General features: G+C 41.2%; 1 protein-coding gene across 8 annotated transcripts in view; it reads right to left on the reverse strand.

The window, feature by feature from the left end:
* The window catches only part of TTBK1 (tau tubulin kinase 1), a 103,382-nt gene that overhangs the window by 65,568 nt on the left and 21,662 nt on the right, over positions 1 to 16,152 (reverse strand). For all 8 annotated transcript variants that reach the window (XM_027453547.3, XM_038176969.2, XM_038176967.2 and 5 more), the window contains 4 exons: positions 15,012 to 15,159; positions 4,723 to 4,796; positions 1,194 to 1,334; positions 8 to 112 (listed from right to left, as the gene is read on the reverse strand). In XM_027453547.3, the coding sequence (XP_027309348.3) occupies positions 8 to 112; positions 1,194 to 1,334; positions 4,723 to 4,796; positions 15,012 to 15,159 (468 nt within the window). The remainder of the gene's footprint in view (positions 1 to 7; positions 113 to 1,193; positions 1,335 to 4,722; positions 4,797 to 15,011; positions 15,160 to 16,152) is intronic.

Raw genomic sequence — 16,152 nt, forward strand, 5'->3', positions numbered from 1 at the left:
TACTTACTGGCCTGACTTCACCAGTGGTGTTGGTATACTGACGGGCCAGACCGAAGTCTAACATGTAGCATTTCCTGTACGTTGAAGGTAAACGGCCCATGGCAAAATTGGACTAGACAAAAAGAAAAAAAAAAAAAGAATAAAAAAATAAGTGTGATAACAGCAACTTGGCTAAGAGCCACCATTTGTTGACAAAACGTTGTCATATAGCCTCACACACTTCTGGTGAAAACATGAGAGGAATTTTCAGAAACACCTCATGGTGCATCTTAAGCACCATGACCTGCAGAATCACTGCCATACTAGCAAGTTCACTTCGCAGTTAAAATTTATCTGAAATTTAAATTTATCTGAACATTCGGGCATCTAAAAAAACAATGCTTTTGGTTCTTAGTAAATAAATTGACAACAAGGAAGTTGAGCAGCTCTCATTTAACTCCCATTTTGAAGATGTGGCCTTTACCATACTGGATGGCTGCTAAAAGGATTTGTGGCCAGCCTCGCTAGTGACAAGTTAGCTAACTTTTCAGATGAATCTGGTCGACCAAAACCAGCTGATTTTAAAAACAGTGAATTGAACAAGAAAGACTGTCATGACAATAGTGTAGCAAGAGGTGTTCAGGTCAAGCAGTTAAGAGTTACGAGAAAGAGACTATGGCTCCTGCAGTGAGACTTGGAATTATTGTGCCTCACCTAGGCATCTAGATGACCAACACTGCAACTGTGTTTTCCAACACTGGAAACTGTGCTCCAGTTGGCAGTTGCTCAGAAGAGATTTAAAGGATTATTTAGTTAATGAAATGGCATTTATTCAAGTGATAGGTCATAGTACAAGACATCCTTTCTAAATTCCTTTTATATAGTAGTAATTGGTTGGACTTCAGATGATTGCTCAGAGTCAGATTGTTTCCTCATGATCCTCACTGGGAGAAGTATGACTGACAGCTACTAATCCACCATGGATTGGTCTCTGCCAATAAAAACTGGTTTGCTATGCACTTAACGGAATAACACTGATATAACACTGCCATTTTATGTTTATAGAAAATAGCCTGTGTGTCAGACAGAGGGAGAGTGCAAGGAAGCCTAAATGCCCTCATTGAAATATGTCCATGTTCAATCCACCAGGCTGTCTTTATTGACTCAAGTATAACAGACATACCACCAAAAGGCAAATTTCCAAAACAACGTACAGGCTTGATGTCACGATGCAGGAATCCCACGGAGTGAATGGCTTCTATTGACTCCAGAATCTGTTTGCCTAATCGCAGTGTTGTGCTCAGCGTGAAAGTCCCTCGAGGCTGACTTCTTCTGAGATCTGCAAGATTTCGGCCCTGAAACAATCAATATAATATTTAAACTACCATAATAAAGCAGAGAATTGCACAGCTGCAAGATCTAACATGTATCCTCCCAAAAGCAGAAATGCTAATTGGACACGTTTACCTGTCTCCTTTATTTCTTCTACATGGTCTTCCAATGCTTCATTTTAACTTTTAACTGATGAATTTGCTGATAAGAGGATATTAAACTGGTATCCTGGGAAGTCAGATGATCTATTATTTGGGAAATAGGCAAGGCAGGGGCAGCAGTGCCTCTGATTGTATAAGCCTAGCACCTCCTTACTGTCAAACCCAGTCTACACAGAAGCTGAATTAAGAACAACCTTTGACTTTTCTCTGAGACAAGGAAAGATTACAGCAGGACAAATATGATAAACAGGTCATGAAGCTATTTGTTACAGCTCACAGAAGCAGTTTCATCACAAATTCCCCAGCACACAACTGTCTGGCTCAAGTTCAAGTCACCATTGTCGTGGCAATGCTGCAGCGGGGAAAGCTGTCTATCAGGAAAGGACGATTTTTTCCACTGACTTTAAAAATACTTTTTCAAAAAAATTTACTTCCAATTAATTTCCAATTTACTTCCAATTAATTAAATTTCTGGAAAAAAATCTAGCAGTACAGCATGAAAATAAAAACAACAACAAAAAAAAGGGACAGACTTAGCACTAGAATCACGTGTTCTTTGATCCCTGTCATCTCAGTTTTGCTTATACCTCTTTTGATTTGTAAAGAGAAATAAGGTTTTTAAATTAGTATCTTCTATGACAGACTACCCCTCTAATCCACAGAACTAATGCAGGTTATCAACTGATCAAAACCATTGGGAATAAAAGTACACTGTTTCAGACTGTGTGCATCAAGAATAAGTTATGCAGTCACATCGATTATCCCAATAATATAAAACCAGTTGATTCTGCTTCTGCAGAGACATATATGCCCACAATAAAAGTCCAGGGGTATTCAAAGTCCGCTGCAGAACATACATAAAAGATACCAAATATTTGATGAGAAAGCACAGGCTGTTCTCCAAACCAGTAAAATGCCACCTATTCATTCACCCATTTCCAATTGCCAAGTAAATAACTTGGACAGACGTTTAGGAGCCAACTGCAACTGGCTCTTTAGCTAAGACTAACCTTTCAAATTGGTTTCACCCCTGTCTTGCTCCAGGGATCTGGTGCCTTGAAAGCCACACTTGACAGACCAGCTAATACAGATTCAGCTAAGCAACTGCAACTGGTCCAAGTTTGTTCCTTAGTCTTATCTTTTTTTCTTTTTTTTAACATTTCTGTGACATTTTACTAGAAGCAGTACAGATTTGTCATCATTATCCCGAAAGATCCTAGCTTCTAAATTGATGGCAGATTTCTTTCCCCTGTAAAGTGGTTCTTTGGACACTGATTTTTTTTCAGTAAGATTTTTTCAGAGCTGTACATTGAAATGTTCCACAATTTTCCCCAGCTGGTTTGGAAAACAGTCTCAGAGACCTGCTCTCTAGTCATGTGAAAGCTGTGATCATCCAATATTGCCCTCAGGAAAAGACTGAAGATTATTTTCCTAATAAATACAACCAGGCAGGCTGAGAAACTGAGCAGATGCAATGAGTTGCAAGGCTTAGACTGGAAGCTTCAGTCCGTGTGAGCAAGGAGAAAGGGGTAATTGCAGTACACTACAGCCAGAAGGATGCATGATAAACCACATGGCGGCAGACCTTGAAGTTGAAGGGGAATTTTAGCCTGAAGAGTGATGGTGCAAAACGAGCTCTGCTTTAAGCAGCAAAGCCTTCATTAACAAATAATGAAATACATTTTAGCTTTGCTGACTCCACACGCTCAGCTACATAGTTAAGAACAGACTAGAAAGTAAGAGATTCTGTGCAAAGAATTTTTTTCCCCCCAAGGGATAGTCATCTTCAACAGGCTTGTTAAGGGCAGGGTTGGGGTTAGAAGTCTTGTCATACAATGAGCTCCAGATTAGCCTTGTCAAGAATCATATTCACACTCACACTGCAGCCATGGTCAGGGTTGGTTAGAGAGCAAAAGGTTTTGTTCTGTCCATAACATCAGCAGTTGGGATGCCAACGCTGCATAAAAGGCAAAGCCAAGCACTCCAAAAAAGTGAGAAGCATATTTTAAAGAAGAACTGGAGTCTGCTGATGTCTATTTTACCTCATTCAGCATTTAATTAAAAATAACCTTCCAGTTTATGCAGCAGCTTACTTCTTGTTGCTTACTAATTCATCCTTCTCACTTCAGCATGTACTGTCACCCAGATTATACAAAAAGAAACACAACATGGGCTGTAAGCTCTTCAGGAGAAGGGTGGGTTTGCATGGTGTAATCATACAGTGGTTTATATAGCAAATCCCTGATCATACAAGCTACAAGGGAGTTAGGACAAGTTCCCTTTCAACTCCTCTGACAGGTGATGAGACAGGCTAGTTTCCAAAACAATTATGTCAGAAAAAAACAGTTTTAATTTCAAAGTATTCCCCTTGAGATGGGAATTTCCTTCCTCCCTTAAAGGCCTTTCTTCCATGTGTTTTTGATTCAGGTGTATCTTCCACTTGCTCCCCTCCAGCTCTTTCTCCTATGACTGCAATACTGAAAACAAAAGCTTCTTTCATGGAAAAAAAATAATAATCTGCTTTCGTGACGTTACCACCACATTCGGGCTGTGAAGACCTAACTACATGCGTTTACTTGGTAAAGTCTTGTGCTCAACCCTGCAGCTCTTGGTGTTCTGTAGACGGACCCATACAACCCTTTATCTGGCTACCTCCAACAGGAGTAACTGGCTGTCTAGAAGTATGGTGACCATATGCCAGCTATCCAAATGTTTACCCTGCTTGACTTAGTATCAGTGATGCACAAACAGGAGAAAAAAACCTTCCACAGCAGACACCGTGCTACTGCTGAGCTTGGTAGAGATGGAGCCAGAGATCATTCTCGTTCGCAGAGAAGACTGCTGCTGATATGACACCAGTGGCCCCGACCACACTTGAGCCCTGATGCAAGACACATTTTAAATGCTCTATCACAGCTCAGCAGGCGATAGTTCAAACAGCTGCCACTGCTGCAAGATGCTGCGGGTAGCTCCAGCAAGCATTCTAGATTGAGTGCTTTCCCCAGAAAATTGTCAGAGAGACATTTTAAACAGAAAAGTGGAGCTATGAAATATCTTAGCACGTCTTGACAATTGGAGGTACCCCAAGGGATATCACAGCAACACCACCCCTTCTCACTGTCTCCCGTTCCACCCACTTCCTACGTTGAGCGTAATCTCTGCACCAGTGCTTGGCCTTATTCCTTCACTGTAAAACCTTCCCTGTGATGCCACCTCAGTGGGATGGGGTCAGAAGAAGCACAGAACTCACCTGAAGTTGCATGACCACATAATTAAATTTTTCATTCCTTCCACAGCCAATAAATCTGCAAACATGATCCTTCCCTGCAAAGAAACAGAAACACACAGAATGGAACATAAGACAACGACCCTGTGATCACAACTTGTAGAAAAATGGTTTTCTAAAAAGGGCTGGTAACCATAAGTGGCATCAGGCAGGGAGTTCTGCAGAACAGATTAATTTTGTTTTTACTTCCCAGCCCCACACTTCAAGACAGCAATTGACATTCAATAACAAAACTGATTCTGAAAACTGATTCTGGTTGCTACATGTTACCACAATACCAAACACTTGGCTCCTGATGAGGTTTTTAAGCAGGGAAGAGCATGAATGTCATTGCAGAGCTTTGCCCTGTATTTTTGTAGCGCTTGAGCAGTGGCGATTTTAATTAGTTTTTATACCAGAGCTTTTTTATTTTACTGCACTGCCTGTAATGCCCTTGGGACCTTGCTATTGCTCTCATAGGCCGGTGGCACCAAAAACCGTGTAGGACACCAAGACGTGACAGAATAGGGAAGTGGAGGGCAGCAGGAAGCAAACAAGCATCTCTCAACCCAGAGAACCGGAGCTTTGACCAAAACAAGGCACACAGAGTCCACCCATTTCAGTAGGAGCATCCGGGGCCTGCTCCTACAGGGCCCGGCAGCGTCCCAGAGCAGAGCACCCACACCTTCTGCCCTACCACAAGGAGAGCACACTGCTGCTGGCAACCACTCTGCAGGAACAGAGGCCTTCTTCTCCTTCTCCTTCTTATCCCTGGAGAATAGGCTTAAAACAGACAAGCCAATACCACAACCCCAGCTCTACCTGTAGCCGGCTAGCTAAGCAGGAGGGTATGGTTAGGAAAAGATATTCAGATGAGGAAAGGTTTCTTATCAGGGCAGCCTCTGAGCTCTGCCTTGTTCCTTTTTCTCACATACTATGCCTAGGTGTGCCCACGAGTACCGGCTGCCACTGTTTTCCTGCCATCAATACATTCATTGCAAATTCAGTGTTGACTTTGACCTACTGATTCCTACAGGCTGAAGCTGCTTTTTCTAGGAGAAACTCTTTGAAACAGTGGATGCAGTGCATGCTCTGGCCCAGGTGTTACCAGGATGGAAGAGCCAACAAGCCTCAACTGTCCCCATGATGTCCTGCCGCTGTCCCCATGATGTCCTGCTGCTGGTCCCTATACGGATGGAGACACTGCCTGCAGACATGAAGGCAGCCTCCAAGCCAGATTCATGGCTGCAAAGTCAACACATCTGAGTAGCTCCCGAAAGAACCAGCAGGTTTCTTTGGGAGCTTGCAATACCCATGTCCTCTGGCTAACACAACCCATGCAGCTCTGTGGACAGGCCAGCACAGGCTCATGCTCACTCCAGAGCTGACTCTCAAACCCATACAGACTCACACGGAATAGTTTGATGCTCTTATAAACCCCAAGTCCCACTCTGTTTAGCCTTGCAGAGCACCAGGAGATGGATATTGAGGCAACAGACAAAACAATGACTGTTTTTACTGGCAATGAGAGCTGCTGTGTGCTAGAAAGGGTAAATGACTCAAGTTTTTACTTGCTTTTATTGTTTTAAGTGACTGTAAAGCACTCCTAGCAAGTATACCGTGTGCTTTTTCTTGCTCTAAAACTAGACAAGAATGTCAAAAAACAATCCTCTGACAGGGAGAATCTCAAACCATTTGTTTCAAAGGAATAGGGGTGCTACTGTGTGGTACACTTGATTGTGATTTAAGATGCATCCCTGCTGACGGTATGGCCGCTTCAGATTTCAGCTATGTTCTCAAGAACTTTATTATTTTTTAAATCAGTTCACTCCATAACATTGTTGTTTTCTGGATCACCAAATTTTACAGGAAGAAAAAATATTAGAATTTGTAACTGATTATCTGATAACACACTTCAGCTTTCTCTATTTTTTGAAAAATAAATGATAACCTTATCTGCACTAAGGTTAATAAAACTGACAGGTCTTGATGACCTGTATCTCCAAACTGATTTTACTCCGAATCCTCTTTTTGAGGTAGGTAGGAGCCTAAAATGGGCTCCTACCCAATCTGTTAGTTCTCAGAGAAGAAAAAGAAAAAGAAAAAGAAAAAGAAAAAGAAAAAGAAAAAGAAAAAGAAAAAGAAAAAGAAAAAGAAAAAGAAAAAGAAAAAGAAAAAGAAAAAGAAAAAGAAAAAGAAAAAGAAAAAGAAAAAGAAAAAGAAAAAGAAAAAGAAAAAGAAAAAGAAAAAGAAAAAGAAAAAGAAAAAGAAAAAGAAAAAGAAAAAGAGACCACGCCAATTCAATTCTTACATGAAACAAAAGGAGCGTAAGAGCGTAGAGAAACCAAGCCACATTTAGCAGTGGTGTATGTACAGCCAGCTGGTCACATAGATGGGATAAATCCTTGCAGCATCAGCCCCTTTGGGTATCTGAGGCTTTTACTCATTTTTCAACTAAAGGAGGCATCGGTATACAATTGTTTGCTCTCTTGGAGGGGCTCATGCCATGCTGAAGTAGCAGATGGAGGATGAGAGTCAGGCGTGACTTTGGGATTCCTGCAGATCAGTCCTGCAGCTGATCAAAATTATGTAGCACAAAAATAATCATGTTAATAACCTACTGTGCAGTCAAGATGATGGGACTGTCATACTTTCCTTTAAGGCAGAAGGAAACAGCCCTCTTTCCTCACACGTGCCCTCCACAAGCATGAAGATCATTTGTTCCACTGAACAGCCATTCTGGTATTACAGAAGATCACAAGCTACAATTTGTGCATTTCGGTATTTATTACTAAAACAAAGCATATACCTTCCCATAAGGTAAAGAAACAGAGTAAGAGATTATGAATAGTTTTATCCCTTTAACTAAAAAGCTAACGTAGGCTGGAGGAATAAGTCAGCTCGATGTTAACAAACACAAACCTGAAAAAAGTTTGAAGGAACACGTGTTTTATTTTGTTTCACACATATTTATTTCTCTAGGCATTTAGAGAATGCAGTGCTTTAATGTTCACCCACAGAAAAATACATTTTTTTCCTACTATGACTTTTAAATTAAAATGAACATTAAAAGTCACCCATAGACTACTGGGTAAGAAATAAAAATATTTCAGTTACTGAAATGGTCTTTATGATCCCTATTCTGAAGGAACTCAAAAATTATACTCAATAACCATTTCCTAATATATAAAACTAAAACCACAAACTGGAAAGCCCTTCTACTATAGGATATATATTCATCATCTTGTAGAGATACAATTAAAATAAAAAACAGTTTAATACTTTAAAAATTCCATTACATGAAAAACCTTCATTACACAGCTCTGAAAAAATTAAATGGTAATCTTTTTTTGAGTATATTTTTCTACACAAATCAGTTTCAAAGTACTGGTAAGCAGTATTCCTTCTGATCTACACCTTTGTGTTTTTAAATATTCCTCTAATACATTAAATGTATTTTCAAGACAACAATGAAACCAATAAAAAAAATAGTAAGAAAGAAATATGTGACATTGCCGTTGCAACTTGAAGCATCTTTTTTTTTTTTTTTTTGTAACAGACACCATATTTCCTGTATTTTTACCTGCACAAGAGCAAATAACCAATCTTTCCTTGTAACAGGGTTTCAAGATTTAATCTTTAAAATGTATGCTAAAATTATTTTGTGATGCATCTCCATAGACGAGCTGTCTCATTGCTAACAGTCCACCAAAAGCATCTAGGAACCTTTCACTATATAAAATTCCATAAGTCTCACAGCAATTACTTTTACTCTCATAACTGTTACCCTTATGCATTCTAGCATATCTTCTGCAGAACAAGACCAAAGCTAACATAAATCCACCAAGATGCTTGTGGGTAATGGAAAACATGACATTCAAAGAAAACATCAAAGGACTGGGTTTGTTCAGCTGTAAGAAGGTAGCAGATGGGAGATATCAGAGATATCTGGTCAGAGACACCTCACAAGAAGCTGCAAAGATGAAGCCTGTCTTTTCTGGTGTTCAACAAGCTGCGAGGCAGGAAATTCTCATCAGGTACAAGGAAATTTCTTTTTCACAGTTAAGGTGTTCAAACCCCAGAACATGGGCCCAGAGAGGCTGTGAGATCTTTATCTTTAGAGATAATTGAAAAATTTATTGGAAAAAGCCTAGAGCAACTGGATTTACGTGCCCGTGCTTTGAGCAAGAGGTTGTACTAGATACCTCCAGAGGTTCCCCTGCCGGCCTAAATTATCCTCTGGTTCTGTGGCAAATACTCTTTTTTTTCTTTAAGATCTGTCTCTGGCATCAGCAGCAATGTCTGACCGGTCTAGTCACAAACTCAGTTTAACTTCAGAATCATCAGTCAAGTTTCTTTTTTTATTCAGGCAATGTGAGTATTAAAACAATGGTATATCATGGGCTAGAAATAACCAGCATGGCACAGCCCGCGAGCAGCTCAACTTCAAGATAAACTGCATAGGAAAACTCCAAGTGGTTACTTGACATAATTTGCTGTTAGTACATGCACAGATGCAGACACCCAGCTATACAACTGCATTCACTGGACTATGGAAACCTCATGCAGCTATTTCTCATGTTCATGCTTTATAACTATAATATACCTTTTATATATATTCTCTATTTTTATTCACTTGTCAGCATCATTGTCAGGTTTATCAGTTTAGCACAGATTTTGTATTTTGGGGGTAGCTGATGTCACTTCTGTACCAACATTCTAAAGAAATGGAGGATCCATCTTGAACCAATATGAGAGTTATGTTCACCATCTTCTAACTTTCATTGGAAATACCATCTGAAGCCTAACAAAGTTGACTAGATCACAGTTTTCTTTCCCCCGCAGTTTGCAAGTCTCCTCTCTGGCCAGACAAACTAGCTGACTTCAGGGACTTGTCAACTTGACTGGAAACGAGGAGTTCTGAACATAAAAGAAAACAAATTCAATGCTGGAAGTCCAATTTAAATAACTACATTATCTGATAGTAATCAACTATGATTTCATTAACTGGGTTAGCCTTACTATTGCTTCTGTAATAAATTAATGAACTAATGAACACACATAAAAACAAAAGGCTGGTCACCACCTTCTAATCCAAAAGCAAAACGTAAAATTGACTGACTTTGCATGGCATCATTTCATCTGCTTGTGTCCCAAGACCACTAAAAGCTTCAGGATGACCAACCACTAATATATTCCACACAGGGCAAGGCAGAAAAGTGAAAGAGCAAGAATTTAGCGCAGCCTCAAAAAGTGTATTTTAAACCCCTTTCATCCATCCCATGTCCCTCCCCAGTCTTGTGAGGCCATGGTGACCAAATGCCAGTGCATTCAAACACCCACAGGAACCTTTCACATGGCAAAATACAGTGCCAGGCACAGAGGCTACAGCTACTTCAGGTGTCTGAATCTGCCTCCCTGGGTTAGCCCAACACCTGACAAGAGCAACTTACCCTGCTTTCCTATCTTCACAGACAGCTTGGTTACATCAGCCTAACAAAATGCTATAGAAACATAAAAAGTGGTTACGAAAGTAACAGAAACTGAATTGCTGGGAGTTAAGATACCACTTTAACAAGTCACAAATGCAAAAAGAAAAGGCTAGGTCTGGCAAAAAGAAAAAAAACAAGCAAGATCCCTTTTCTTCCCTTCTTTTATTGGTAAACCCTTACCTGTCCAACCCCTGGCAGTAAATGGTGAACAAGCAACACAGAACTGCTTCACTGTGCGCTGTAATAAAATCAGGCACTCAAAACTACAATGCCTGTGACCAGGCTGCATCTTGCACAACTACTCAATATGCAGAAGATCTCTGCACTGCAGAATAAAATTAATCAGAGTCCTACGCAATGAGATTGGTTACACTGAAAAGAAGGCATTTACAAAGAAAACATCACACTGAGCAGTGCTTAGGAATATCTGGCTGCCGAGTGAGGTCAAAGGCAAGTACGCAGGACCCCACAGCCTCACACCAGGAAAAAAATTACTGTGGTGGATTAACAGAAATTGCTCAGCACCAGAATGGTATGGCCAATTTAATTAACCATCTAACCACTTTGTTAGGCTGCTCCAAAAAAAATTTTATCAAAGAAAGGTGAATGTTGTGGCCACATCCATATTTTGGGGACCTGCAGATCAGGAGGCATCCGAAGCACATGCCTTGTGAGAGATCCTTTTGTACCATTCCAGTCTCACAAGCCCACAGAGTGCTTCCAGAAAGGCATATCAAAAAGTGGGTAAGGACAGGAGGAACACATCTGAATTTAAAGCTGGGAGCTACTGCTGGGCCTCACACAGTCCCTATCTAGCATCTACAGAAGACAGTGCCTGGTGCATTAAGTGCAATAAAATGGCTTCCACAGGCCTCTCTGCAGCAGCCAAAAGCAGGAAAAAATAACCACTGAATTTAATAATGGATACTGATTTCCTATTTCTATGACGGAGGTTGCTGTTGGAAATCCACCCTGATACCGAAAGAGCCCAGGCCACGCACCTCAAAAGCTGTGCTAGCGCTCTTCTGACAGAGCCCTTTATTCTGTTAACCCCAAAGACTTCAAAGATGGAAGACAGAGTCAGTAGTCACTGACAGTATTTCACAGATGTCCCTTTGTCAGCTGAATTTTGCTCCACAGCAAAACTCCACAGTGGGGAAATAAAGTCCCAGAGAGAGCAGGCAGGCGTCCGTCTGTCTGCATTCCAAAGGGTTAGAAAAGCACTGAAGATATGGAAAAACGTCATCTAGAAGATTCTTCTTTCCAAGTGGTAAATGACAGAATACCATCTTTTTTTTTTTTTTTTCTTTTTTTCTTTTTTTCCTCCTCTACAATTCCAAAGAACAGGACTCAGAATCCTGATTTGTAACAGTAAGGAGGTTTTAAAGCAAGCTCCCATACTGCCTCATATCTACACAACTGCCACATGTCAGTGCTGTTCACACAGTGAGTTTGGGTTAATGTAAATCTTTTCTGAGCAAATAGACACAGAAGATCCACTCCAGATGCACATCAATATTTCCCAAATCCTAAAGGAGGCAGAGTCCACACCAACAACTCGTCCCCCAGACAGCATCAAACCACTTCCATGTTGTGGAGAAAGAGAGTTACTCAGACCAAGGGACTGGATTAAAGTTAACCCAAAGCAAAATCCTCACACCACACACAGTTTATAGTGTAAAATCCCAAAGCCAAATATAGTAAAGACGTAGAGGCCCTCAGCAACTGCTGCAATCTACTGATCTGCTCATATTGTACTGCTTACTAACACAGTCATAGCTTTCATGCTTACTAATGTAGATACTGACAGCCCTGCAAAGGCCCTTGCTCCCTGGATAAGCAAGGTGCAAATTCACTTAGCCATACAGATCTTATTTCCATTCACTTTTTAACAAAAGTTATCTAAAGCCTTGTCTACACAGCAAAATGTAATGCAGCTCTAACTAAACCAGCAACCTTCCCTGCTGGAGGCAAGTTTTATCTGCAAGAAGTATTCTGATAATGCAGCTTAGACTTGGTTTCAAAATGCTTGACTGCAATATAGATAAAAGCCTAACTGAGGTTAAAACCATGTGCAAGTGGTACTATCACACAAGATTATCTCAAGTGAGGAAAACTCTACAATAATGATTAAAGTAATAAAATAAGAGCTTGGCACTAAAATAGCATTCCTCTCACAGAGAAGCTGTGTTCACGTGGAAGTTCAGCCTGAAGAAGAGAAGGCTCCAGGAAGACCTCATTGCAGCCTTTCAGTACTTAACAGCAAAGGACTCTACCTCCATAATACATGCAGTGCCATCCCAAGTACAAGATCATTCCATCATTCCACACCGATCTATAGTTGCCTGACTATCACCATGTGGTGAGAACTCAGGTAACTTTTCAATCTTGTTTCACCCAAAGCCTAGAAGGAGACTGTTGCTGGTACTTCCCAGTCCCAACACAACATAAAGACTTGGGAAGCGGGCCAGAAGGTGACCCAGGATCCTTGCAAGTAACAAGTCAGCAAGAACTTTGCCTTTGGCAAAAACATTACATCTAAACAGATAAAGAAAAGGCCTTATACAGCTAGAAATATCAAATCAGTTAAGATCAGAGCAGAATGGCTCTACAAGGCTGCCAAGAGATACTGAAGTGGTAGTGATCTTGCACAACCAAGCACACGTGTCACAAAATCATTTGGGTTGGAAGGGACCTCTGGAGGTCATCTAGTCCAACCCCAATGCTTAGGCAGGGTCAGCTAGAGCAGGCTGTCTGTGATTGCATCCAGATGGGTTTTGAGTATCTCCAAGGACACAGGCTCCACAACATTTACAGGCAATTTGTGCCAGCATTTGACCACCCTCACAGTAAAAAAAAAAACAAACAAAACAAACAACAGCACGCACCACCACACACCACAGCGTTTGTTAGAAAGTACATAGACTCTCTAGCAGGGAGTCCTGAAGTTCGTCTGCAGTATGGGTTGATGGCCAGCTCAAACTCTGTAAAGCTCTAACAGCTTGCAAGACCGTGATCACAAGCTCTGAAAAAAAGCAGCAGCTCATTAGTCCTTTGTTGTTCTATTTAGGTATCACACCAACATTAAAGCTGTACTACTTAAGAGGGACTGCAGTGCTCAATCCTACCAGAAAAGTACAGAAGCATTTTACACAACACTGACCCCTTGCTTTTTACCTGGAAAAACGTGAACTGACTCTATCATCTATGGTAATGCCACTAACCTACCCCCTTCTACCAACTGTTTGGCGAAAGTCAGTCTCTCCTTTTCTGAAACGTTTCTCACCTTTCCCTAACAGCTCACTGTGAAAACATACACAATACGTGATTCCCAACTCTCTCAACCTTATTTCTTATTTTAACTTTATAATTTATTTTAGTAAAGCGTTTGGGGATTAACCTTGAACCAAAAAAAGCTCAACTCTTCACAGAGCAGCTTGATTTATACAAACATGGCTGAAGTAATTTGTAATTCTTAAATGCTGGATAGCTGATGCATAGCCAATTGAGCTGCTTCTGTCATTTCAGTCCCCTTGCATTTGCTAACTGCTTTGCCAATTTTCTCCTCCCGCCCTGCCCCACACCTCTAAATTCCCAGGCTCATGCTGTGTACAACTTTGGCTGCTTTTCAAGCATTTATATTTTCAACAATAAACACTGATGGAAAAGTATGAGCATTAATTAGTTAACTCCCTGAATCTTCTCTGATGCTAGCTCTGATTTGGTGACTTCAAGTCATGCTTTTCAAGCATTCCCTGCTCTGGATATAGCGTTTACTGACACTAGCCAGCACGATAGCACCTTCTCTTGGTATTCTAATAATCTGCTGTTCTACAGTCACACCCCTCACTCACAGTGAGCAGTTCCAAGTGTACAGCCAAAAGCAAAAATCTATGTCTCTGCTTTGCTTATCCCATTACATTGCTTTGAGACTTCAGCCACCTGCTCTGCTGTTCTCAAACAGCCTCCGTGTACCCGGCCTTTTAGAGATGAACAGCAAGTTTTCTCTTGATGATATGAATTGATTTCTCCTTTGCTTTGATTCCCTTTACCAAGCACAGATGCATCTATTATAACACAGCCTATTCCAAAAAGGCCTTATCAGTCCTCCTAGAAGAGCTGAACTGTGGAAAACTATTTGACTTTCCAAAATAATTCATTCACCTTTCCCTAAGGTCAATGTGACACAGACATTAACCCCATTTCAAAAGACCTGCAACCCTCTAATTCAACCATCTCTGGAGATTTTGTGCAAGGGCAGAGATACAGGTATGGACACAGGGCCACAACACTATCTCTGAAGTATGAGCCTTGGTGAAAAGTATATTGCTCACTGCCTCATGAAAAGGTGTTTTCCCAGCTCAGATGGGAACCCTGCAAAAGAGAACATCCCTTCTAAAGGCATATTCCACTAGAACATGCAAACTGTACCTGCCAATAGCCGCCCTTGCCTTCACAAGGAAATCAGTGCACAATGCGCTTTTGCAAAGAGCAGTTCTCAACTCCTCAAAGGCAGATTTGGAAATTCCTTGTCTCCATCCTCCTATGGCTGTCAGTTCTTAGTAGGAGCCCCCTCACTGCTCCTTCAACCAGAAAGGCCTGTTGCACTTTTTGTGCTCATCTACTATTCAACCATTTTACATGGAGAGTCCTTCGTGCTCACAGTGCTTTAGTCACAACCACTGCCCTCGCCCTTTGGGAAGGTTTTTGACTTTGGTTTCTAATTGTTAATACGCATGGTGACCTTCACCCCTTCAGAGTTCAAAGAGCCTTCTGCCTTACCTTGCAGCTTCTTCAGGACAGCCACTTCCATCTTGAGAACTTGCTTGGGCTGCTGGGCTGATTCCACCTTCAAGGCCACATTCTCCCGGGTCAGCAGATCCATTGCCTCGTAAATCTCCCCAAAGCCACCGCCACCAATCTTCTTCAACTAGAAGAGAACAAGGAGGTTTGGTACAGTGCACAAGAGAAATGACATCAAATTGGCTCTCACAGAGACAGGCACTAGCTTCTTTAATGCATAGGCAGGAACAAATTCAGCTCCCAATCTGTGCTGTGCCTGAATCCCTTTACTGCACAGTTAGGCAAAAGTCCAGCTGCCCACTTGACTGTGCTATGTATAAATTCTTTGCTGTACAACAAAAAACAAGCCCAGCAAGTGGTGACGTAGATATCTAAAGCAAATGATAATGCCTATTACGTCAATAATGTTCTTGCCAAAGCAAAAGGAAAGATCCCTCAAGGAGATAGCAGAAAGACTATCCAGAGTGTGGCAGATGTAAACTGTCATTCTCCCTCCACATGCTGGTCGCTGAGCTCCTCTGTCTTTCCTGGGAAGTGATCCCTTGATTCTCCTTCTGCTAAGATTTGACAAGATATGTATGTATAGATATGCACATGGGATATGCACATGGATGTAAGACAGACTCCTCGGGTGTTGCAAGTGTTAATGTCCATGCCAGGAGAATATATTTTTTTTAATTTCTCATTCTCTTAAATGTTTGAAGCACGCTATGCTGCACAGTTCACAGCAGAGCTAGATCAGGGCTCATTTGATTCACTTAGCACTTATCCACTGAACCTAACTGCAGCCCTTCCTTTCAGCAGTCTGCTTTCACGGTGTTCACAACTGCTCTGGAAGCCCTGAGGACTGCTTGTTTCCAACAGCAGCAGTAACATTTGAAGAGGAAAAGAAGCTTAAATTAGCCAGACGCTCAAACATGCATCTTACACAATATTTGACGAGGTTTAAATGGTATTTGGGTGTCTTCTGCATCACAGAAGGCCTGTCCTGTGCATCTGTCCAGTTTGCTGAACAAAGGTCCCTGCCTCTCAAGGGCAGTTGTTTTTTTTTTTCTTCTTAAACCATCTGCTTTTCTGGCTCCCAAGTCAAGAAAAACAACTCTGCATGATAGCTGGGACA

Source organism: Anas platyrhynchos, chromosome 3, assembly GCF_047663525.1.
Source record: "Anas platyrhynchos isolate ZD024472 breed Pekin duck chromosome 3, IASCAAS_PekinDuck_T2T, whole genome shotgun sequence".
NCBI classification, from domain to species: domain Eukaryota; kingdom Metazoa; phylum Chordata; class Aves; order Anseriformes; family Anatidae; genus Anas; species Anas platyrhynchos.